Source organism: Macaca nemestrina, chromosome 1 (genome assembly GCF_043159975.1).
Source record: "Macaca nemestrina isolate mMacNem1 chromosome 1, mMacNem.hap1, whole genome shotgun sequence".
NCBI lineage: Eukaryota > Metazoa > Chordata > Mammalia > Primates > Cercopithecidae > Macaca > Macaca nemestrina.
The window spans coordinates 86288010-86313200 of record NC_092125.1 but is presented as its reverse complement, the minus strand read 5'-3'; the positions used below and the strand labels follow the sequence as shown (position 1 = coordinate 86313200).

At 51.2% G+C, this 25191-nt stretch overlaps 1 protein-coding gene across 2 annotated transcripts in view; it reads right to left on the bottom strand.

The window, feature by feature from the left end:
- The window catches only part of LOC105499661 (Wnt family member 3A), a 93991-nt gene that overhangs the window by 6352 nt on the left and 62448 nt on the right, over positions 1-25191 (bottom strand). For both annotated transcript variants that reach the window (XM_071081699.1, XM_011772389.2), the window contains one exon: positions 4357-4622. In XM_071081699.1, coding sequence (XP_070937800.1) covers positions 4357-4622 — 266 coding nt within the window. The remainder of the gene's footprint in view (positions 1-4356; positions 4623-25191) is intronic.

Sequence of the window (25191 nt, the reverse complement as noted above, 5' to 3'; positions counted from 1 at the left end):
CATCTTTAACTGGAAGTCTTTATTTGTTCTGCAATTTATATGTAATTCTTTTCCAAATCTATTATTATTATTTTTTTGAGACGGAGTTTCGCTCTTGTTGCCCAGGCTGGAGTGTAATGGTACACTCTCGGCTCACCGCAACCTCTGCCTCCTGGATTCAAGTGATTCTCTTGGCTCAGCCTCCCAAGTAGCTGGGATTACAGGCATGCACTACCACACCCAGCTAATTTTGTATTTTTAGTAGAGATGGGGATTCTCCATGTTGGTCAGGCTGGTCTCGAACTCCTGACCTCAGGTGATCCACCTGCCTTGGCCTCCCAAAGTGCTGGGATCACAGGTGTGAGCCACCATGCCCGGCCTATTATATTCTTTTTATAGTTTCTAGTTTCCTGCTGCAATGTTCACACTTGTGTTTTAGCCTTGGGAACCTAAGTAAGCATTTTCCCCCTCAAAGTCTGTGTCTAATAATTCCAGCATTTTCCCCCTCAAAGTCTGTGTCTAATAATTCCAGTATCTGAATTTCCTGTGTACTTGTTTCTGTTTTTTTATTTTTTCTGATTAAACTCATTGTATCATCAGATCATGTGATAGATTATCTTTGATTGTGTGCTGGACATTGTGTTTTCTTTTTTTTTTTTTTTTTTTTGGAGGCAGAGTCTTGCTTTGTCACCCAGGCTGGAGTGCAGTGGCATGATCTTGGCTCACTGCAAGCTCTGCCTCCTGGGTTCACGCCATTCTCCTGCCTCAGCCTCCTGAGTAGCTGGGACTACAGGCGCCCGCCACCATGCCCAGCTAATTTTTTTTTTTTTGTATTTTGTAGTAGAGACGAGTTTCACCATGTTAGCCAGGATGGTCTCAATCTCCTGACCTCATGATCCGCCCGCCTCAGCCTCTTAAAGTGCTGGGATTACAGGCATGAGCCACTGCGCCCAGCCAACATTGTGTTTTCTAAAAAATTATTATAGAAACGTTTATAGGCTTAGAGGAGGGATATCGCCCTTCTCCAAAGAGGATTTTGTCTGCTTTTTCCAGTGTATGGGAGTACCAGCAATTTGGGATTACCTTAATCCAAGTTCAGGTTTTGAGAGATTTCTAGTCTGCCCATGTGCACAGGGCAAGACTACTTCTGGCTTGGCTTTGCTCTTCAGGGTCACAGCCTACACTGAGGAAGGATTTACCAGAGATCCCACCCTTGGTGGGCCCCTTAGCTCTGTAAGTCTGCTGGAAATGCAGTGCAACCTCTGTAGTCTCTTCCAGGTCAGCAAATGGACCCTAGACAAAAGCTACCCCAGGTACCAGGCTTGGGATTTTCTCTTGGATCAGGGGCTGTTAATTCCTCACTAAATGGTCAGTTATTTGACACTTAAAAATCATTTTATGGAAGTATAATAGACATACAAAAAAGTATATGTGTCATAAGTGCAAAATATACAAAATTTTACGAATTACCTGCCCCAGAACACCAGTGTCTAGAAACCCCCATCCTCCTCTCTGTCTTTCCAGGACATAGATTCTCACAGCATTTTCTTGATGACTCATAACATTGAGCACCTTTTGTGTAGGTACTAGAATTTCTATATTTTCTTTCATAACATGGCTTTTAATTTTTTGGCCAATTTTCCCATTGGTTTGTCTATCTTTTTCTTCTTAGTCTGCAGAGTTATTTTCCTACTGTAGCTTCTCTACATTTGCTGCACATGTGAATGTGGATGTATGTATGTGAATGTGTCCTCCTCTATGGGTTACCTTTTCAATCCCATAGTGGTGTGTTTTTATGGATCAAGTTTCTTAATTTGAATATAGTCTGTTATTCCACTTCTCTTTCAATGTGAGTGTTTTTTGGACTGTTTAAGACGCCTTTGCCTACTCTTAAGATCACAAAGATATTATATATTTTCTTGTAAAAGTTTCATTGTTTTACCTTTCCCACTGGGATTTATAATTGATTTTTACAGATGATGTGAGGTAGCAAGCCAGGGTTATGTTTTTTCCATGTTGCTATCTGTCTTAGTCAATGCTGTATTGCTACAACATAACACCTGAGACTGAGTAATTCATAAATGTATTCTTTCATGGTTTGGGACGCTGGGAAATCTAAGATCAAGGTGCTGGCAGGTTACGGCTTGGTTTATCTACTTCCATGAGGGCACCCTGAATGAATGCCACGTCCTCCAGAAGGGAGGAACATCATGTCCTCATATGGCAGGAAGGTGAGAGAGAGAGAGAGAGAGAGAGAGAGAGAGAGAGAGAGAGAGACATTCTCTTCTGCAAGCCCTTTTACAGCAGCATTGGTCCCTTCATGAGGGCAAGGCCCTCATGACCTAAATACCTCTTATTAGGTGCCCCCTCTCCAGACTGTTGCACTGGGGATCACACTTACAATATATGAATTTTGGGAGACACATCCAGACCATAACACCACCCAGTTGACTGAGCACCATTTATTGAAAAGCGCATTCCTCCCATGGCACTGCACTGCCTCATCTATCATGAATCGTGTAATTATGGGGACTCCACACTTTTAACAGGGTGCTTTTTATAGTTCATCCTGCATCTGAAGTTGTCTTCCGTAGGAAGATTAGTCTGAGTTATCTAGTTCCTCACTGTTAAAAGGTGAATATCCCCTGTTCACTCTTCACCCCTGTGTGATCCCCTGATTCTACAGCCAAGGCCAGCTGCCATCTTCATGTTGCTAAATCCTGTGGATGCCACTTGGTCCTTATACCCGTCACTGACCATCAGCCATATTTCCTCTCTTGGTAATCCACCGATCTTCTGACCAAGTCCTTTCTAACAAGCTGCTGTGGTCTGAATGTTTGTGTTCCTCAAAAATTCGTGGGTTAAAATCTTTACCCTCGGCTGGGCACAGTGGCTCACACCTGTAATCACAGCACTTTGGGAGGCCGAGGTGGGTGGATCACTTGAGGTCAAAAACTCAAGACCAGCCTGGCCAACATGGTAAACCCCATCTCCACTAAAAATACAAAAATTAGCCGGGTGTGATGGCATGCGCCTACAGTCCCAGCTACTCAGAAGGCTGAGGCAGGAGAATCGCTCGAACCCGGGACATGGAGGCTGCAGTGAACTGAGATGATGCCACTACTCCAGCGAGACTGTGTGTCCCCACCCCCCCCAAAAAAGAAATCTTTACCCTCAAGGTGACAACATTAAGAGGTAGAGCCTTTAGAAGGTGATCAAGTTGAGTCATGAGGGTGGAACATCGTGAATGGGATTCGTGCCTGATATGGTTTGGATCTGTGTCCCCTCCAAATTTCATGTTGAAGTGTAATCCCCAGTGTTGGGCGTGGGACCTGGCAGGAGGTGTTTGGGTTATGGGGGCAGATCCATCATGAATGGCTTGGTGCTGTCCTCATGATAGTGAGTGAGTTCACACAAGATCTGTGTGTGGTGACCTCGCCCCCACTCTGTCTTCCTTGCTTCTGCTCTGGCCCATGTGACGTGCCTGCTACCACTCCACCTTCTGCCATGTGTAAAATCTCCCTGAGGCCTCCCAAGAAGCTGAGCAGATGCTGTTACCAAGCTTGTGCAGCCTGCAGATCTGTGAGCCAATTAAACCTCTCTTCTTTATAAATTACCCAGTCTTGGGTAGCAATGCAAGAATGGCCTAAAACAGTGCCCTTATAAAAGTAACCCCAGAGAGATCCACACCCTGAGTGAGGACACAGAAGGCATCATCCATGAGGAGCAGGCCCTCACTGGACAAGGAATCTGCTGGTACCATGACTTTGAACTTCCCAGTCTCCAGAACTGTGAGTACTAAACTTCCATTGTTTATAAATTATCCAGTCTAAGGTATTTTGTTGTAGCAGCACAGACAGACTAAGACACAGGCTCACGAAGCTTTACAGTTGGCCTCTCCACACCAAGATGTTCTTTTTTCCATTACACTCTGTACTCTGCCCAGACCAAGTCGCTTGTCGTCTTTCACCTCCAGGCTGCCTGGGAGGCTCTCCCAGCCTCCCTCCCCCTAAATTACTGCCAACTGTCCTTAACATCGGGTCACCTTGTGTGCATTTCCTCATTGCAGAATTCCTCCCCATCTCTGTGGCTGCCTGGCTGTCTCCAACCCTGGGCTCTGCAGGGGCTCCTGTTGACCAGGCCTTTGCCTCCTCCCTCCTTCTTGGCTACCCCAGTCCACACGTGGGCTCGCCATCCCCAGGAGCGCACTGGATGCTGTGGTGCAGCTGGATGGTGCTAAGCTTTGCACACCCCAGGCAGGAGTTGAGAAGACCCTCAGCCTGGCCACCATCCTGCCATATGCCCCAAGGAACCAGGGCACACACCCTGTTGAAGAGGCTCCTTTTTCCCAAGCACCCTTGCAGGCAGTGAACCTACCTGGCGCCCAGCCTCATTGTTGTGGCGGTTCATGGCTGAGCGGGCATCTGGCCGGTTCTCCCGGGCGTCGGCGAACTCCCGAGACACCATCCCACCAAACTCGATGTCCTCGCTACAGCCACCCCACTTCCAGCCCTTGCCTGGTGAGCCCTGGTGGCGGCTGCTGCAGCCACAGATGGTGGCCGTGCCCTCTGCACATGAGCGTGTCACCGCAAAGGCCACACCAGCTGAGGCAATGGCGTGGACAAAGGCTGACTCCCTCGTAGCTGTAGAGAAAGGAGAGATGCAGGGTTAACAGGGCTCAGCTCAAAGGACCGCCTTGGGCAGGGCAGGGGTCTTAGCCCATTTGCATTGCTGTAAAGGAACTCCTGAGGTTGGGTGGTGTATAAGGCAAAGAGGCTTACTTGGTTCACGGATCTACAGGCTACACAGAAGTATGGCTCCAGCAACTGCCTCTGGTAAGGGCCTCAGGCTGTTTCTACTTGTGGCAGAAGGGAAAGCGGGGTGGGGGGGCGGGTAAAGGGGAACCAGTGTGTGCAAGAAATTACATGGTGACAGAAGCCAGAGAGAGGGGAGGTTGGTACCAGGCTCTTTTTAACAATCAACTTTGGCTAGGTACAGTGGCTCATGCCTGTAATCCCAGCACTTTGAGAGGGTATGGTAGAAGGACTGCTTGAGACCAGGACAGCCTTTTCAACATAGCAAGACCCCATCTCTACAAAAATTAAAAATATTAACTGGGTGTGGCCCCAGCTACTTGGGAGGCTGAGGCGGGAGGATCACTTGAGCCCAGGAAGTTGAGGCTGCAGTGAGCCATGATAGCACCACTGCATTCCAGCCCTGTCTCAAAAAACAAACAGCTGGGCAAGGTGGCTTATACCTGTAATCCCAGCCCTTTGGGAGGTGGAGGTGGGAGGATTGCTTGAGCCCAGGAGTTTGAGACCAGCCTTGGCAATGTAGCGAGACCCCATCTCTACAAGAATATTTAAAAATTAGCAAGGTGCAGTGGTGTGCGCCTGTAGTCCCAGCTATTCAGGAAGTGGAGGTGGGAGGATTGCTAGAGCCCAGGAGTTTGAGGATGCTATGATCACACTCCAGCCTGGGTGATAGAGCAAGACCCTGTCTTTAAAAAAAAGGCACAAGGAAGGCCAGCGTGTACCTGGAAAGATCGTCGACATCACCCATCCTGGGGATATGCAAATCAAAAAACCCAATGAGGGGTTGCCTCACACCTACGGGGACAGCTGCAATCAAAGGGTCAAAGAGTAGCAAGTGTTGGCAAGGATGTGGAGAAATCAGACCCTGACCCTTATTCACAGCTGGATGGAGGGGAAAGGTGCAATCCTCTTGGAAGGCGCTTTGGCAGTGTCTTCAAGGGTAAACGTACACCAGCCGTTAGGCTTGCCCCAGAGGAAACCTGTGTCTGTGCACAGATTTGTAAGCAAATGTTCACACAAGCCATAAACTGGAAGTACCCCAATGTCCATCAACAGGGATGGTTAAAAAACAGTGGCAAGTCCATAACAGCATTTAATTTAGGAATAACAAGAAAAATAGCATGAAGGATCTCAAAATAATCATACAACTGAATGAAGACAGGTAAAACCAGACAAGAGCCACTTCCTTCTGCTGCCCAGACAGCCTGGGGTGCAGACCCCAGAGTGTGGCTCCACCCCGCACACGCCCACCTCTGCTGTGCCTCTTGCCATTTCCTTCCTCCACCCCAAGCACCGGCACTTGCATGGCTGAGCCGTAGGGCCACCTCTTCTGGAATCTTCTCAAGACCAGTGGCCTCGAGCGCCTGCCTCCCCAGGGCCAGCCCCAGTGACCCAAATGCCCCTGCCTACAGCTTGGAAGGCTGCAGGGTGTCTGCCGCTGCTGACATTGGAGCTGCCTGGGTCCTTGTACACAGCTTCCTTCTTCCCCAAAAAGGGAAACAGAGGCTGAGTTGGGGAAGTGGCATTGCTTGTGCAGAAGGGTGGTTGGGGAGGGCTGGAATTTAGGAGAAAGCTCTGGAGGCTAGGATCAGAGGGCTGGGAATGAGGGGTGGTGTGGGCTTTGCAAAGGCCAGACCCCCAGCCAGGCTTCCCCAGACAAGTTGAAAGAATGAGCCATGTCTTGGGGGTGGGTGTATGCAGACACTTCTGCAAGGGCACGAGGAGAGGGGTGGGCCTGGCCAGGCCCTGTTTTCATTGATAAAAGGCTGGGGGCCTATAATCCCAGCTACTCAGGAGGCTGAGGCAGGAAGATCACTTGAGTTCAAGAGTTCGAGGCTGCAGTGAGGTATGATTACACCACTGCACTCCAGCCTGGGCAACAGAGTGAGAACCTGTCTCAAAAAAACAAAATAAAAAAAAGACAGGCACTCACTTTGGACCCACCCTCCAACACAGGTGAGGAACAGAGTGCCTGCTATTTGCCAAGCATTGCAGTCTGAGCTGGGGAGGCAACAGGAAAGAGCCCGACCTGCTACTGGGCAGGGATCTTACAGACCTAGCAAGAAGACACCTGGGCTTTGGAGCCCCTGAGCCTCGGCCTGGCCTCAGGGGGCTGGGTGTGTCCTGGGACAGGTTCCTGCGTGTCTCTGCTTCTGTTGTGGGAGGGTCCTGAGCCCCTACCTTTCCTTGGCTCTGACCTTCTCTCTCCCCTCGAGGCCCTGGGAGAGCAGGAGGGAGAAGGGAGCTCTGATGGGCCCTCTCGATGGGGACAGAAGGAAGCCTGAGGTTCTCCTGGAGCCAGGGTCCTCCCATGGATCAAGGCGGGGGATACAGGGCTGTGTCCCACTGTGTCCCCCTGCTCCTCCTTGGTAAAGGCCCGCAATGGCCCCCTCAGGGTCACAACAGAGTCATCATAGGGGGCTGTGACCTCCTCTGACACCTGGATATCCAGAGAGCTTTCATCCTCCGGTGGATGGGGCTGATGTAGCCCAGATCTCATGTTAAAGTGTGATATCCAGGGCTGCGGTGGGGCCTGGTAGAGGTGACTGGGTCATGGGGGGTGGGTCCCATGGCTTAGTGCTATCGTCGAGATTACAAGTGAGTTCTTGCAAGATCTTGTTGTTTAAAAGTGTGTGGCACCTCCTCCCCCACACTCTCTCCCGCTGCTGCTCTCACCATGTGACATGCCTGCTCCCCCTTTGCCTTCCGCCATGATTGAAAGCTTCCTAGCCTCCTAGAAGCAGAAGCAAGAGCCACACTTCCTGTGCAGCCTGCAGTGCCGTGAGCCAATTAAACATCTTTTCTTATAAATTGCCAGACTCAAGTGTTTCTTTATAGCATTGCAAGAATGGCGTAACTCAGGAACACAGGCATGTGGTTGCAGGCTGCCTAGGAGAGGACTGAGAGAGCAGCCCCTGGGGCTTGTGATGTCCTTGAGCCCAGGCCGGCAGGGACAGAAAGGCATGAGTGAGTGTGCACACACTCAGACGTTCCCGCACAGCCCAACACACATCCACACACAACCAGCACAGAAGAACGCACGTTTGCTCCCGTACCAAGAACATACAAAGTAGAAGGTATTCGAGGCTGTGGCTTTGCACTGGCGTCCCCCGTGCCCCTGGCTGCTAGCAAAGCCCCCTGAGCCCTTTGGGCCTGCTTTGGTTGACTCTTCTGTGGCTTGGCCAACAGCTCCCTGATGGCAGGTCCCAGCAGCCCCATCCCCTCCCTAGGGCCCTGTCCAAGTCAGGCCTGGACACCCACTGCATCCAGCCACAAGCCCAGAAGAAAACTCTCCATTTCTTCTGTATCCACTTCCCACCACCAGCTCAGGAAGGGCTCTGCTTGCTGGTCAGAGACTGTCCAGTCCTGAAACAGCCCCAGTTGCCCAAGCTACTCTGGCCTTCCCAGGTGGCCTTCCCAGGTGGGCCTCTCAGCCAATTTGCCCCTCCTGGTTCTTATCTGTGGGTCCATCTCCCACCTTGCCATGAAGAGGCCCCTAGGAGGCCCCAGCTTCCAGCTTCCTCCTTCCACCACATGCATGCACAGCCACATGGACAGATGCACGCACACACAGACCCATGCATACCATACACGCATGCACACCCCACCTGATGCACATGCACGCACACATGCAAACACACACATATAGGCATGTACACCAAACACATGCACACATCATACATGCACACACATGCACACCCCACCACATACCTAAGCACACATGCACACCCCACTACATGCATGAACACATATACACATGCATGCAAGCACAGCATACACGTGCACTCACATACATGCACATCCCACACACACATGCACACCATGCAGGCATACCACACATACCATACACATGCACACACATGCATGCACACCCCCCACATATACACACCCCACCACACACACATGCACACACACAAATACACACACACCACACAACACATACACATACATGAATACACACGCACATACATGCACACTCCCCCACATGCATGCCCCATGCACGTGCACACACACACATGCGCACACATATACATATGCATGCATGCACACCATACACACCACACACATGCACACCTCCCATGGATGCACATATGCATCCACAACCCACCACACGCAAACACATGCATACACACAGATGTACACCTCTCCCTCGAAACACACTCTCTGCAGGCTGAGGTCTTTGCCCAATGCCAATCTGAACATGCCAGGCCCCCTCTGGATCTATCTCCTCTCCTGACCTCAATGCCGCTCCCTGGCCTCAGGCCGCACTCAGCCCTTTGTCCTCCCCTTGGGCTCTTTCCAGTTCCTTACTTGGCTCAGGTTGGACCTGCTGTGCCCCTGCCTGCTCTGAGGGGAGCGGCCAGGGACTGGGTGTCCTCTACACCTGGCTGCCCCTCCCCAACCAGGAAGATTTGCCCACTGACTCCCTCCCCAGTCCTGGCTGCCTAGGGGCAGGAACTGTTTGGCATACCTTTTATTTCCAATCTGGAGCACAAGGCCTAGCCCATAGATATTTCCTGGGGCCAGAGTGAAGGGCAGGAGCCCTGGGCTGAGTCAGGGAACCAGGAGGGTCTGAGCCTACCCACAGCAGGCCCACCCTTGCCCCTGGGTGCAGATGGTCACCCAGGCCCATCATGCAACTTCTGCTCTTTCCTTTCCCAGGGAGCAGCTAGGCAACCACCTCCTCCTCACCTCTCCAGGAAACTTGAAGCCGCCACCCCCAACCCCATGTTACTTCCCTGACACAACTGATCAGTTCACAGACAGGCCTGGAGGGGCCTTTGCTGAACCCACTGCCCCTGAGTGAATATACGTGTGGCTGGATGCAGAGCACTTCCTCTCTGTGCCTCCAGGCCTGAGGCCTCTTCTTGTCGTCCTCAGGTCGTCCGCTCCCTAGTCAGCACCCCTCCCCTGCCATCTGCCCTGCTTCCCTTCCAGGGCAGCTTGAGAGGGCAGGGTTGAGGAGTGTCCTGGGTGCTCCTGGCCTCACGCATGGCACACAGCTCCACCTGCCCTCCTGGCTGGACCCTCTCACTCCCAAATGGCCTGGACATCCCACGCCCTGAATACCCTACTCCAGCTGAGCCTGCCTTCCCACCTGGTGGGCTGGCTACTACAGGAGTCTGTCTCCAAGGCCAGCCCCTCCCTCTTGCTCCTGAGCTTCTGATAAGAGGAGAACCAGAGCCTGAGGCTAGGGCTCTCTGCCTCACTCATGCCCTACCCATAACAAGGGCTTGGAGATCCCTGCTTATCAAAACTCAGGCAAACAGTCCCAATAGCCAGACACACTCAAGGGCAAGGGCAGGTGGTGCTCAGGGCTTCCACTTGGAGAGAAAAGAGCTAATTCTTGCTCAGTTTGGTCACCAGCTGGCTGAACCTTGATTTTCCCTTCCATCACGTGTGGAGGTGGAGCTCCCTGCCAGGTGTGAAAACCCTGGTGCAGGCCTTCAATTTACTGGTGAAGACTGAAGACAAGAAGTCTCTGCAGAGAGGCTTGGATCCCAGGACAGACACCCTCATCCGAGGCCAAAGTAGAAGCTGCAGGCTGAAAGACCACAGGCCAGAAAAGCATGAGACCCTGTGTTCTGGCAAAGAGAGGCTGCATTAAAGTTGAAGGCACAAGGTCTCCAAGCAGTTCCACAACTGCTCACAGTGTTTATCAAGCACAATGGGAAAAGCCTTAATTGTGCACTGGAGAAGTCTGGCAGATGCCACCTTATGCTGGGGACTGAGTTAACCTTGCCGGAAATGGGACACACAATACCATGTGGCTCCAGGGATGATGCATGAAGGCCACATACAGCCTTCGAGGTATTCTCGCCCAAAATGCACAGCCTGCATCTAATTGTCGGGAGACATCAGACCAACCCAAATTGATGGCTGTTCTGCAAAATGCCTAATTGTGCTCCTCAGAGGTCTCAGGGGCATGAGGGACAGGGAAGAGCGGAGGAGCCAGAGGCATGGCATCACCAAAAGTGACAAGGGACCCAGGAAGGGGTTCTGGGACAGAAAAGGGATCTTGATAGAAAAATGAAGGAAAGCTGAGTGACATCCAGAGTGTGGTGAATAGAACACACTTAGTTTTGAACAATTGGCATGGTTATGTACCACAGGGTTGGGCAAGGGGACCCAGGGCTCTCAGTGCCACTCCTGCAATGTTTATGTAAGTCTGAAGTTATTTCAAAATAAAAAGTTAAGCCTGGGCAACACAGCAAGACCCTCTTTCTTTAAAAAAAAAAAAACATAAACATAAATGAGCTGGACATGGTGGCGTGCATCTGTAGTCCTAGCTACTCGGGCTGCTGAGGCAGGAGGATTGCTCGAGCCCAGGACTTCAAGGCTGTAGTGAGCTGTGTTCACACCATTGTACTCCAGCCTGGGAGACAGAATGAGACCTCATCTCTGATACAAAAATAATAAAATAAAATAAATAAAAAGTTAAAAAATGTCCTGAAACCGTACAGAAGGAAGACCCCCAGAATGTCCAAGTGGCAGTCACAGCGACAGGAGATTTAAGCCTATGGGATGGATTCCACCCAAGGTTCTAGGGGGAATCTTTTCACTACCCTCCCAAAATAGCACAAACGATGGGGTATATCTGGGAGCACGGGCGTCGTTCTGGAGAGAGAATACATTGCTTTGATCAGATTTCCGTTTGAAGCACACAGGTTATGAACCACTGCCCAGAGTCATCTCTGTTTACAGAGGAGCCGATTCAGGGCTCCCCTGAGGCCAGGGCTCACGTCCAGGCTCTGGAGTCCTGGCAGCCAGCCTCCACGGAAGCCAAGTTCTCTGCCACAAACACCTTTGTCAGGGGTTTCTGCTTTTGTTGACACAACAGGCATCTATGGGGGTGAAACAGAGGCATCTTGCCTGTGGGAAGTTCCAGCCATCCCAGAAGGCCAGGGAATCATCCCAGTCAGCAGGAAAATGCCTTCATTAGAGTGGACTGTCAGAGGTCCCACTGGAATGGGACACAGGCTACTGGGAGGCAGGGTGCTTAGACACAAATGCTGCCAATTTGGCCAAGTCACCTGGGAAGGAGCCTGGTTGAATTTTTTGAGTCACCTAAGGCCTGCTCTATTCAGGCCCAAGACTTTTATTCTAACACAGCAATCAGTTGTCAGAGAAAGGAAGAAGAAAGGAAACCGCATAACAAAATTGTTCTGTAAGGGAAGTATCTTCCACTTGGGAAAACCATCTTTCCCAGAAACTTGTTGTCATCTCACTTAGCAGTTATTTACTGAATTCATCCAAAGTATCAATCATCTATCTTTCCTTCCTTTCGTTCATTCATCCATCCGTCATCTACATCCTCCATCTATCCATTCATCTATCGTGCATCATCCACCATCCATCCATCCATCCATCCATCCATCCATCCATCCATCCATCCATTACCTATCATCCATCATCTACCACCACCTACCACCTATCCACCTATCAATTCATCTATCCATTCACCATCCATCCATCCATCTATCCTCCATATATCTATTATCTATCATCTACCATCATCCACCATCCACCACCCATCTATCCATCCACCCATCATCCATCATCTGTCATCTACATCCATCCATCATCCATTATCCATCCATCCATCATCCACATCTATCCATCATCCATATATCATCCATCATCCACGGTTCATCCATTCATCATCCATATCCATACATTATCTATACATCTATCATCCATCATCATCCACCATCCATCCATCCATCCATCCATCCATCCATCCACAATCCATCCATTGTCCATCCATTACCCATCATCCACCATCTACCATCACTCATCCATCCATTCACCCATCATTCATTCATCATCCATCATCATCAATTCATTACCCATCCATCATTCAACCATCATCCATCCATCATCCCCTTCATCGTCTGTCCATTCATCATCTATCTGTTGCCCATCATCCATCCATCTCTAATCCATCCATCACCATTTATCCATCACCATTCATCCATCATCCACCCATCATCCATTCATCCATCTATCCACCACCCACCATCCAGCCATCATCCATCCATCCATCCATTTAACCATCCATCCAGGATCTGAGAATCCCTAATGAGCCAGGCACTGGGCTGAACTAGGAATATGAGATGAATAAGAAGCAAGGTGCCCACTCTCAAGAACCACAGACAAAAAAACCTCCAGAGGCTGGGCGTGGTGGCTCACGGCTGTAATCCCAGCACTTTGCGGGGACTGAGGTGGGCAGATCATGAGGTCAAGAGATCGAGACCATCCTGGCCAACATGGTGAAACCCCGTCTCTATTAAAAATACGAAAATTAGTGGAGCGTGTTGGTGTGCGCCTGTAGTCACAGCTACTTAAGAGGCTGAGGTGGGAGAATCACTTGAACCCGGGAGGTGGAGGTTGCAGTGAGCCGAGGTTGCGCCATTGCACTCCAGCCTGGCAACAGAGGGAGACTGCATCAAAAGAAAAAAAAAATCCTCCAGAAAGTGGACTGCTGCTCAATATGATAAAATTTCTAACAACCTAGGCTTTCTGAAAGTTGAAGGGGTTCCTGTCCTGGTGATAAATAAAACAGAGGTTGGATGACAACCTTTCAGGAGAAGAGAGTCCTTGCCTTGGTAAGGAGAATGAACCAGGGGAAGCCTTCCCTATCTCTAGTGGGAGGCTTTGCTGGTGTGTGTGTTAGGCTTTTTGCCTGGGACTGTGCTAAATCACGTGCTTTTGGGAGCTTACAGTTCACAAGGGAGGTAGTAGAGAGGACAAGGACACACAGCAAGGCTTGACAACATGAGCTCTGAGGCAGGCCTGGGATGGAGGGGTGATGAATAGGGGGTAGATGGATGGGTGGGTGGATAGATGATGGATTGAGGGATGGTGGATAGATGGATGATGATGAATTGATGGATGGTGGATGGATGGATAGATGGATAGATGAATGATATTGATGGATGCTGGATGGATGGACAATGGACAGTGGATGGATAGATGGATGATAGATTGATGGATGGCACATAGATGGATGGATAGATGGATGGATGTTGGATGGTGGATGGACGGATGGATGAATTGATGGATGGTAGATCATGCATGATGGATAAATGGATGATGATGATGGATGGATGGATGAATGATGGATTGGTGGATGGTGAATTATGCATGATGGATGAGTGGATGATGGATGGATGGATGGATAAAGTCTGAGAAGGTGAGGGAGTTCTAGGTGGTAAGAGGTGGGCATTTAGGGAAAGGCAGAAGAACTGCCAGGCAAGGCTCCATCACAGCTGAGGGCAGTGCAGTTGTCGGATGCAGGGAATCATGAGATTAGCTTTGATGGTTCCTTTGTCTCTTGCATCTCAGAACTTTTGGACTAGAGGGATCTTAACAATCCTTTGTTTCTAGATTTGGATTTAATGGGCTTTGCAAGTATCAGAGAGCATCTGGGGACTAACAGAGGACTGCCAAGTGTTTTTATTTTGTTGAGAGAGGAAAAGATATAGATAGATAGATAGATAGATAGATAGATAGATAGATAGATAGATATAGATATATCTCTCTATACATAGATAGATATAGATATGTAGATATATGGTAGATATTATACATATATATGTATAAAATATCTACCATCATAATTTCAAAAAAGGACCTTTGAACATCAAACAGGAAGGATATGTTTCCAAATTCTTTTTTTTTTTTTTTTTGAGATGGAGTCTTGCTCTGTTGCCCAGGCTGGAGTGCAGTGGCACGATCTCGGCTCACTGCAAGCTCCGCGTCCCGGGTTCATGCCATTCTCCTGCCTCAGCCTCCCGAGTAGCTGGGACTACAGGCGCCCGCCACCATGCCCAGCTAATTTTTTTGTATTTTTAGTAGAGAAAGGGTTTCACCATGTTAGCCAGGATGGTCTCAGTCTCCTGACCTCGTGATCCACCCATCTCGGCCTCCCAAAGTGCTAGGATTACAGGCGTGAGCCACCGTGCCCGGCCATGTTTCCAAATTCTTAAATGTTGAACATTTGCCCAAATCATTCCAAAATCCTTGTCTTTCACATTTTACTAAAGTTGCTCAGTTGCCACTATTTATTAAGCAGTGACTGTCTTTTAAGTGGCAAAGAAGCCTGCAGCCTCTGTCCCCTCAGAGCTGACCTTCCTATGGGGAGGTGACCCAGGAAGCATTTCAGCAGGGACAGGTGTGTGCTCAGAAGGTAGGTGCTGAGGGAGCACAGCATGGAGGCTTCCCTGCTCTGGGGTGACAGTGGGAAAAGCAGGTCCAAGCCTATCCTTGTATTAACTAATGAGAGAAGTGGCCCTGACAGGAAGATGGCTCAGAGAGGGTCAGCCACGGGCCCCAGGCTGCACAGCAGTGAGTGCAGAGCCCAGACAGAGGGGTCACAAGAGAGGTCCCTGAACCCATCATTACAGGCTCCTGCAGCTCCAATGGGTGTTCCCATGGCTAGTGTTTCCATGGCTGTAGCTCAAGGGAGCAGGGAGCCCACCTGCCTGGCTGGGCCCCCACTGCATGGCTGAGAGGGGCATGCCTATCTGTGGAAAGGCTGTCGGGGCTGATACAGGGCAAGAAGAGAAGGACAGTCCGGAACTCCTGGGCTCCTGGGACATGCCTGTTGGTCCAGAGGGGACTCCTGAGTGGCTTTTCTGAGGGACAAACAACTTGAAGGAGGGAAAGTTCTGGGTAGGGGGAGGGGATTGTTGTTAAATGCAACCATAGGACAATGAAATCCAGCTCCTCAGGGAGGCAGAGTGCTCAGTCTGAAGGGCTTCACCCAGGTTGGCCCCTCTGGGAAGCCCAGCAGGGAACTAGGACTGGAGGCTTCTAACAATGATCATGGCTGGGGGAGGGTCTCCAGTGGTTCTGACACATCAACAGAGGTGAGATCTCCCAAGGTCAGATTCCATTCTGTGCTGACCCCTCCTCTGGGCTGTGACCAGAAGGGAGGCTATGGACAGCTTGGCCATGACTTTGTAAGGGCTATATGGGACCCTGGACAAGACCTTGAATAGGAGCCTGCCAGGAGAAGGGGGTGGGGGGTGTCTCTGATATGCTGATGGCCATCCCCCCATGAGTGGACAGTGGTCACTGGGTCTCTAGCCTGGCCTCTTCCTGGAGGTGGGCCCCTTGGTCACAGGCTCTGGGATTCAGGGCCCTGGCTGCTGGCAGCTGGTGGCTGGGCTGCTCAGCCTGGGAACGGGGTTGTGGTTCTGCTTCTGTGGCCCCATCCTGGGGCAGCTGACACCTCCTTTCCTAGGAGCTTGGGATGCCGCCTGTGCCCAGTCTGCTTCTTGATGTTGACCCATGCTCACCTGGTCATGTCTCCTGGGGCCCTCCAATGCTGTCCCCAGCCCCTGGAAACCTGTGGCTTCGTCTCTTTCCCCTGGCAATGCTGACGGTCTGACTGGACACCCCCAGCTCCAGCAGGGAAGCACAGGCCGAGGGCGGGACCCCATGGTGGCCAGCTCAGCCAGGTACTAGGGGTCCAGATTCCCAACATTGCCCACTGCCCAGGAGAAAAACAGCTGAATCTCCACTGAGAAGTTCTCACCTTCACTGTGACAAAAAATTCCTTCTGCCCCCCAAGTGCACCCTACTGCAGCCAGCTTCTTTCCCCAGGTCTGCAGGGCAAATGCCCCATCCCCCAGGCCTTGCCCCTGCCTGATCTGCTAGGCCTTTGCAGCACCAGTGAGGAGCAGTCTCCCTGTACTCCAGGGACTGGCCTTCAGGCATCTTGGTGGATGGAGGGTCACAGCGAACCCAGTCCCCCCGTGCACACTGCACCCTGTATAATTACCACACCCCCACCACACACGTGGGACCCATAGAGTTGTGGGGACAATGGCCACCCCGAATGCATTGGGTCCCTCTCTCCTGGTGCTGCCCTCATCTCCTGCCTGCTGAGGCCACAGCTGCTGGAAGGGGCTGGCTGAGTGAGGGGGTGCCTTGGATCCCAGCTAGGACCACCTGACCAGACTGGCAAAATCCTTCTCGTGCCCATCGGGAGGCCACAACAGGCTTCCAGAGCAGCAACGGGTGGGCCCTCTTCCCCCACTGAGGCCCGAGCACAGGGGAAGGAGAAGACCCTTTGCTGTGCGGCACACAGGGGGACTCAGCCCGCGCCCCTGTCCCCTCCGGAGCCGACGCCCGGGCGCCTCCCCTCAGGGGCTGCCCACTTTCCCTCATTCCTGCGGCCCCAGGAGGAGCCAGGCGGCCGGGAGGGGGTGTCGCGGTGGCATTTGGTAATCATGGCCTGCACAAAAGGCCCCGGAGCCACCTGAGAGCGGAATGCGGCTCGCGCCCCACCGCGGCCACGGCCCCTGACACCGCCGGGCGGCCCGCGCGGCCGGGAGCCGTGCTGACCCGCTGGGGCGCTTGAATCCGGCTTTGTGCGCCACTGTCACGCCAAGTTAGGCCCACAATGGCCGGCGATATTTTATATGAATTTCCCCCTGGTCGGTGATTAGGCGAGCGCAGGCCAGTCATAGCAACCTGGAAGTATGCGCCGCGCGCCAGGCCGTCGGGCGCGAGGGGAAATCCCCATTCAGACGCTTTAATTCAGCACCGCGAAGGGCGTGTGAACCGCCCGCGCATTTGCACTCTCCCCTTGTGCTTAATCTTGTCGCCGTCGCTGGGATATTGTGCTCCCAGCCGGACGCGGCGGGGAGTCAGCCGGGGTTCCCCTCCCACTGGGGAGAGTTAATGATACACCAGAGAGGCCGCTGGAGCCAGGGGAGCCCCCCAACCCAACGCAGCTTAAACGGCAACACTTTCCGATGGGGGGGGTCAGGGGTCGCAACCTGGATTTGGGGACGCTGGTTCCCTAAAGAGCTGCCCTCTGTGTCCCCATGTCCTAGCAGGCAGGCCCCACCCCTATGCCGGCCCTCATAGGCAGGGGACACACAGGGAGGTGGTGGACCACCCCGAGGGGCTCCTGGGGACTCTGCCGGGAGGAGAGGAGGCTGGGCTGTCTCTTGACTGGGGATGACATTGGGGAGATGATGGGGGACTTGTGGGGCACCCAGCAAGGCTTACTGACATGTGGTGTGCAGGAACCCTTTCATTACTCTCCCCACCCTTTGGGGCTGGAGGGGTCCTGGGGCACCAACCAGGAATCTGGCCCTGTGCTTTGAGTGGGGATACCCTGGGGTTCACAGTCCAGGGCAGGGGGTGGGGACTGGAAATGCTTCAAGAGAGGGTGGTGTGTGAAGGCTGAGTGGGAAGGCCACTGCTGCAGGCCCCACCCACACTGGGTAGGAAGAAGCAAACCCCAGGGCTCTGGGAAGTGTCCACAAGGAGTTGTGGGAGGCACACTTACTTGGGAAGCACAAGAGATTGCATACCTCCCCCTGCCACTACGCTCCCCCCAGCCCATCTGGCAGGTGCCAGGACCTGGGGGGACTCCTGGGCCCAGCCCATGTTAGAGGGCACCAAGTGTGTGAGCACAGGTGGCATCCCTAGGCTCCAGGCCTCACCCGCTCCTGGCCTCCGTCCCTTTCTCTAAGAAGCACATACCCCACCTGGCCTAGAGCAGGCCAGGCTCTCTGCAGAGCCACATGCCGCCTGAGATCCAGATGCTGGGCCCTGGGTTGCTGCATCTACTGCAGCCATCCCTGCCCTTTCTCTGTACCTGTATCCATGGCAGCTTTACCTTGCCAGGGGTCAAGAGTGGAGTGTCTCCAACTCTCCAGGGAAGTGAGCCCTCCCGGTGCCTGGGGCCTGCGGCAGGGGACAGAGAAGCTGCATGGTGTGCCCATGCACTTAAAATTCCTCAAATGCTTTCTGCCCCAGGCAGGTTGAATGTCCTGCTCCTTTTGGACCCCAGAAGAGAGAGCTCTTCAGAGACCAGGCTCAGCTTCTGTGGCAGAGCCCCATGTTCCAAGGACTGACGGTTTCTCCCAGCCTCAGTCTGGTGGCCCCAGCCCCCAGTCCCAGCCCAGGTGAATGGCAGATGGGGCTGAAAGCAGGAGGTGTGAGGATATGAAGTTCCTTCCTTCATATGTTCACACTCATGCACACGCACACACACATGCACATGCATACACAGAGGCATGCACATATATGGCATATGTGCACATATAGGCACACACATGCACCCCTCACAATGCACACACTAGGGTGCACACTCATGTGCACACACACACAGGAGGCTGGGCCCCTCTCCTCACAGCTGGCTGAGGGTTTTTAACTGTGTTCAACAAGGCCATCTTGGCAGGGGTGGCCAGGCACCCTGCGGCCCCTGCCACAAAGCCTGGGGTGACCTTTGACATGATTAGGGTTGCCCTGACCCTAATCCAATCAGATGATTATGGAGAGCATGGCCAGGGCCTCCACAATGGCCTCCTGAGCAGGCCTCTCTCTGAGGCACCCGGCGGGCTCCTTCCTCCTAGGCCACCAGGACTCCAAGCATTTCTGAGTCTCTGTGGCAGCAGGAGGGAGGAGCCGGTACTTCCCCTTTCCTACTTAAACCTATTTAAGCCATGAGGAGGTAGGAAGGGTCCCAGACTGTGTTCCTCCATCAGAAAGGGGAGGAGAAGGGGGTAGTAGGATGAGAGAAGGGGAGAAGGAGAGGGTTGAGGGGAGGTGAGTGGGGTGGGAGGGGAGGCTAGAAGCGCAGTGGGAGTTCAGCCCTTTGCAGAGAGGCCGGCATAGCAGCAGGAAAGCAACCCGAAATGGGGGCTCCCTGCCCCCACCGAATGTCAGCACCTTGGGGCAGGACCTGGGCATCTGTGGGGCCCACTTGCCCCTGGAGAGCCTGCGGCATTAATCCAATAGCTCCATTGAGAAATTCTCAGTGACTGCGCAGATCCATCCCCGCCCTGCCTGGAGGGATGCATACATGGGGATGGGGTATCCTCTAGAGTCCTACCCTCTCTGCTTCCTCCCAGGCTGCACCTGCCTTCCCTGAGGGCTCCGGGTTCCTCCAGTGATTCCTAAACTGTATGCTCCAGCTAGGCCCCGTCACTGCTGGGCCTGCCTGAGGGCTCTGCTCACCCCTACATCAGCCCCAACCTTGGCATGGGCTGTCCCCTCTGCCTGGGGACTTTGCAGCCAGGTTGCCAAGGTTCAAGTCTCTGTTTTGTCACAGTGCTTCAGCTTCCTCATTTGTAAAACAGGGTCACCGCACTGCGGGCCTCATCAGATGGGCGTTAGGATTCAACTGGCCACGGTGTGTCGAACACTTAAACAGTGCCTGGAAAGTACTGGATATGTGTGTTTTAAAGAAAGAAAATCCTTCAAGATTCAGCCCAGGGGTCACCTCCCCTGGGAAGCCCTCCTGGGATTCCCTGAGGAATGTACCATTGTCTTTCGGTCACTGACTTAACACATCATTTCTAAACATGTGCTGTGTGGCAGAGTGCATCTCTGTGCTTTCACAGGGGACTGACTGTGTGCATTTGCACCACATGTATACCTGTGGCATGTGCTATCAGGATGCTGTCACACACCAGACCCATGAGAGACCCCCAAGGGTCCCAGCTCTTGTTCCAGGAGACTCCTGGATCTTCCTGGAGTATGCCAAACCCTAGGGAGTTTCTCCCAAAAACCAAGAGTGGGAGCTATTGATAATGACTGGGACTTGTGAAAATCAGGCACCTTTAATTTCCTGTTTTCCTTAAACTTTAAGGAGGACCTAATTGAGTCATATGCTGATAGGCTTTTTCCACATTTTGATGATAGGCCACCATGTGATTTTTGGCATACATAACTCTAAAAACATTCAAAGAATTGAGAGATGCATGATAACTAAGTGCTCCCATTTTTATCTATTTATTTATGTGAACAAAGTTTTTCTCACATCTAGCACTACTAAGTTCAAAAGCAAGATGGGCCTACCTGCAGCTAACATCCTATCCGGTGGTGAAAGACTGAAAGCTGTTTGTCCACTCTCAACTCTGCTATTCATCATGGAACCGGAGGCTCTGGCCAGGGCAATTAAGGAAGAAAAATGAAAAAAGTGCATCCAGATTGGAAGGAAGAAATAAAACTATCTTATATGTAGAATGCCCTAAGAATCTGCAAATAAAAAATATATTAGAACTGATAAACAACTCCAGCAAGGTTACAGAGTACAAGATTCATATTAAAAATAATGTGTGTGTGCGCGCGTATGTGTGTGTGTGTTTTTGAGACAGAGTTTCACTCTGCTGCTCAGGCTGGAGTGTAGTGGTGTGATCTCAGCTCATTGCAACCTCCGTCTCCTGGGCTTAAGGGATTCTTGTTCCTCAGCCTCCTAAGTAGCTGGGACTACAGGTGTGCACCACCATACCTGGCTAATTTTTGTATTTTTAGTAAAGACAGGGTTTTATTATGTTGGCCAGGGTGGTCTTGAGCCCCTGACCTCCAATGATCTCCCTGTCTTGGTCTCCCAGAGTGCTGGGATTACAGGCATGAGCCACTGCACCCGGCTTCATTTGTGTTTCTATACACTAGTGACAAATAATTCAAAAATGAGATTAATAAAACAATTTCATTCACAACAGCATCAAAAAGAATAAAATACTTAGGAATACATTTAACAAAAGAAGTGCAAGATTTGTATGCTGAAAACTACAAAATGTCATGAAAGAAATTAAAGACCTAAATGGGAAGATATCCTATGTTCATGGATCAGAAGACACAATATTAGTAGAACAATATTTCCCAAACTGATCTGTGCATTCAACACAATTTCTAAAAATCTAAGCTTTGTTTTTTTGCAGAAATTGATGAGCTAATCCTAAAAGTGATATGGAACTGTAATTGCCTCCAAATAGCCAAAATAACCTTGAAAAGAAAGATGAGCAGGAGGACTCACATGTTGTAATTTCAAAACACTACAAAACTATAATAATCAAAACAGTGTGACACTGGCATAAAGACAGACATATGGAACAACGGAATAGAATAAAGAGCCCAGAAATAAATTCATACATCTAGCGCCAACTGATTTGCAGTAAAGGTGCCAGGACTATTCAAAGGGGAAAGAACAGTCTGCAACAGATGGTGCTGGAATAACTGGATTTCCACATGCAAAAGAATGTGATTAGATCCCTGCCTCACCTCGTCTATGAAAATTAAAATAAAGACCGAGATGTAAGAGCTAAAACTCTAAAACTCTTATATATGTTTAAAAAAACACTAATTAAGAGTAGATCTTTGTGAGCTTGGGTTAGGCAATGGTCTCTTAGATATGGCATCAAAAGCCAAGGAATCAAAGAAAAAAACTGATAATTTGGAATTCATCAAAATTAAATCTTGCATGCCTCAAAGGATACCATCAAGCAAGTGAAAAGACAACCCATGGAATGGGGGAAAATATTTGCAAATCATGTATTGGATAAGGGACTTGAATGCAGACTATATAAAACACTCTTACAACTCAATGACAAAAAGACAAACAACCCAATTAAAATGTGAGTGGAAGAATGGAATAGACATTACTACAAGGAAGAGAGGCAAATGGCCAATGAGCACATGAAAAGATGCGCAACAACCTTAGGCATCAGGGAAATGCAAATGAAAACCTCAATGAGACATTGCTTCACACCCACTAGGATGGCTAGAACAAAACCAGCAAGCAGAAAAAAACAAGTGCTGGTGAAGATGTGCAGAAATCAAAATCCTCAGATCCTGCTGATGGGAATGTAAAATGGTGCAGACACTTTGGAATAGTTTGACAGTTCCTCAGAAAGTTAAGCAGGGAGTTCCTCTATGACCCAATTCTGCTCCTAGGTATATACCAGAGAGAATTGAAAATACACATTCACACAAAAAGCATTACTTATAATAGTCAAGAAATTGAAAAAACCTAAATGCCTATCAATGAGTGAATGGGTAAACAAAATATGGTCTATCCATACAATGCAATATTACTCAGCCATAAAAGGGAAAGAAGTTCTGGTATATGACCAGGCTCCTAGACCATAGATTTGGGGACTCCAGAGCAGCACTCATTCATAGGCCTCTCCTCGAAGCAGCTGGTGGTGCAATTAGGTTTAGGACCCAGTGGTGTTCACTGGCTTTGGGGCTTTGCATTCAGCTGGCTGGCCCCCCAGCCAATCTGCTGCCTGGGATTCCCATCTGTGCAGATCTGTGCCTTTCCATAGGCGTGGTCCAGACAGCGATGGCACAGGCTCCCCAAGGCTCAGCTTGGAGGATAGACCCAAGGTTTCCTGAATGTATGACTCATGAGGCTAGCTTCCTCCTGGCCTCCAGCCAGGCTCAGATGTCCAGGTTGGGAGTCAGTGAGCTGATGCCGTCTATGGGCAGGAGCCCTCCCCCCTTCCACAAGTGAGATGTCCTCTCCTCTTCCACAAGTGAGAGACATCCTGACATTCTGGAGGGCAATGGAATATCCTAAAGATGCCTGAGGGTAGCAGGGCTTTAGGGAATGGCATGTTGCCCTCTGACCCCATGCAACACAGCCTTCCTCCATCACCTGGTATGGCTCTAAGCAGGACAGGCTTCCTGTTTTCTTCCTAAAATCCCTGCTTCCTTCTCAGAGGGGGAGTGGGCAGCCCTAAGCACCCCATCCTGGCTCTGGAGCCAGCAACCACATGGCACAGGGCCCAGTCTGGTGCTCTTGGCCTTTTGCAGTGTATATGTTGCCCATGCCTCCCTCCATGCCACCACTGGCTACAGGACAGCCCAGGAATCTTAGCGGGCAGCAATTGCATCACACGCACACATAGACATGCACATGCATGCCACAGCCACATGCACACGTGCACAGGCACATCCACATACACCCATACACAGGCACATGTATCCACCAGACCACATACACATTCACTACACCTGACACACATGCACACACATGCACATGCACACACCTCACACCACACCACGTGCATGTGCACACATGACACATCACACCACATCGCCATGCACGTGCACACTCACATACGCACAATGCATCACACATCACACACACCCTTGGACACGCTCGATGAGCTGCACAGCCCTGGGACCTTACTCCTGTGCACCCTGGCAGCCGTCTCCAGGGGAGCTGCGTGGTGTATTTCCCCGACCAGCAGGTCTGTGAGGTCTGACAAGCTGTAAGCATTCTTCCATTATACAAATGGGAGGCTGAAGCTCCAGGAAGTGAGCTGCCTCTCACTCAAGGTCACAGGAAGGCCACCATCCGAGCTCCCCAAGTTCCAGTTTCTTCTCCTACGTGGACCCTGACTCGTCCCTCAGGGACATCCTCCTTATCCCACAGTGACCAGTGCCTGGACTCTGAGCCTGACCCTCTTGTCCCCACTCTCTGCCCCATAGTGCCTTCCCCACGCCTGAAGAACACAGGCCCGTGATGGGGGCTGGGGTATGGCCATGATCGCTGGATGTTGGAGGGCTCCTGCCCATGGACGGCCTCAGCCAGGCCCTGCCAGCCCTGGAGGCAGTGTCAGCTGCGCATTCAGGGGCTCTCCTGGTCAGGGCACATGCCGGGCCCCCCAGAGCCAGGCACCTCCTCTTCAGAGGACTTGTGGTCTTCCTTTGCATTTGGCTGCAGGGGCTGAGCAAGGCCATGCTCTCTTTCCACAGAATCATCAGCTAATGGGGCTGACCAGAGGCTGTGAAGCAGGGTGAGGGGATAGGAGCAAGCATGGGGGACACTCCTGAGAGGGCCTGTGGGAATTACAACAGTAGAAAGGGTGTTCCTGGCAGAGGGACTGCAAAGTGCAAAGGTGGGAGGGAGGGGGCATCATGCCCGGTGTTTGAGAAGCAGCCAAGAGGCCAGTGGGGCTGGAAGACACAGGTAGTGTCTCAGTCCGTGTGGGCTGCTCTGACAAAACACCATAGCCAGGGAGCTCATGAACAGCACAAGTCCAAGGGCAAGGCACTAGCAGGTTTGGTGCCCGGCGAGGGCGTGTCCTCATTCACAGACCTCTCTTTCTCACTGGGTCAGTATATGTGTGGTAGAAGGACTGAGAGGCTCCTTTTTATTTATTTATTTTTTGTTTATTTATTTATATTTTTCCTTTTTTTTTTTTTTTTTTTTTTTTTGAGATGGAGTCTTACTCTGTTGCCCAGGCTGGAATGCAGTGATGTGATCTTGGCTCACTGAAACCTCTGCCTCCAGGGTTCAAGTGATTCTCATGCCTCAGCCTCCTGACTAGCTGGGATTACAGACACCCGCTACCATCCTTGGCTAATTTTTTTGTATTTTAGTAGAGATGGGGTTTTACCATGTTAGCCAGGCTGGTCTCGAACTCCTGACCTCAAGTGATCTGCCTGCCTCCACCTCCCAAAGTGCTGGGATTTCAGGCATGAGCCACCGCACCAGGTGTATTTATTTTTATTTTTATATTTTTCAGAGATAGGGTCTCATTCTGTTGCCCAAGCTGGAGCACAGTGGTGCCATCATGGCTCACTGTAGCCTCAACCTGGACTCAAGTGACCCTTCCTGAGTAGCTAGGAC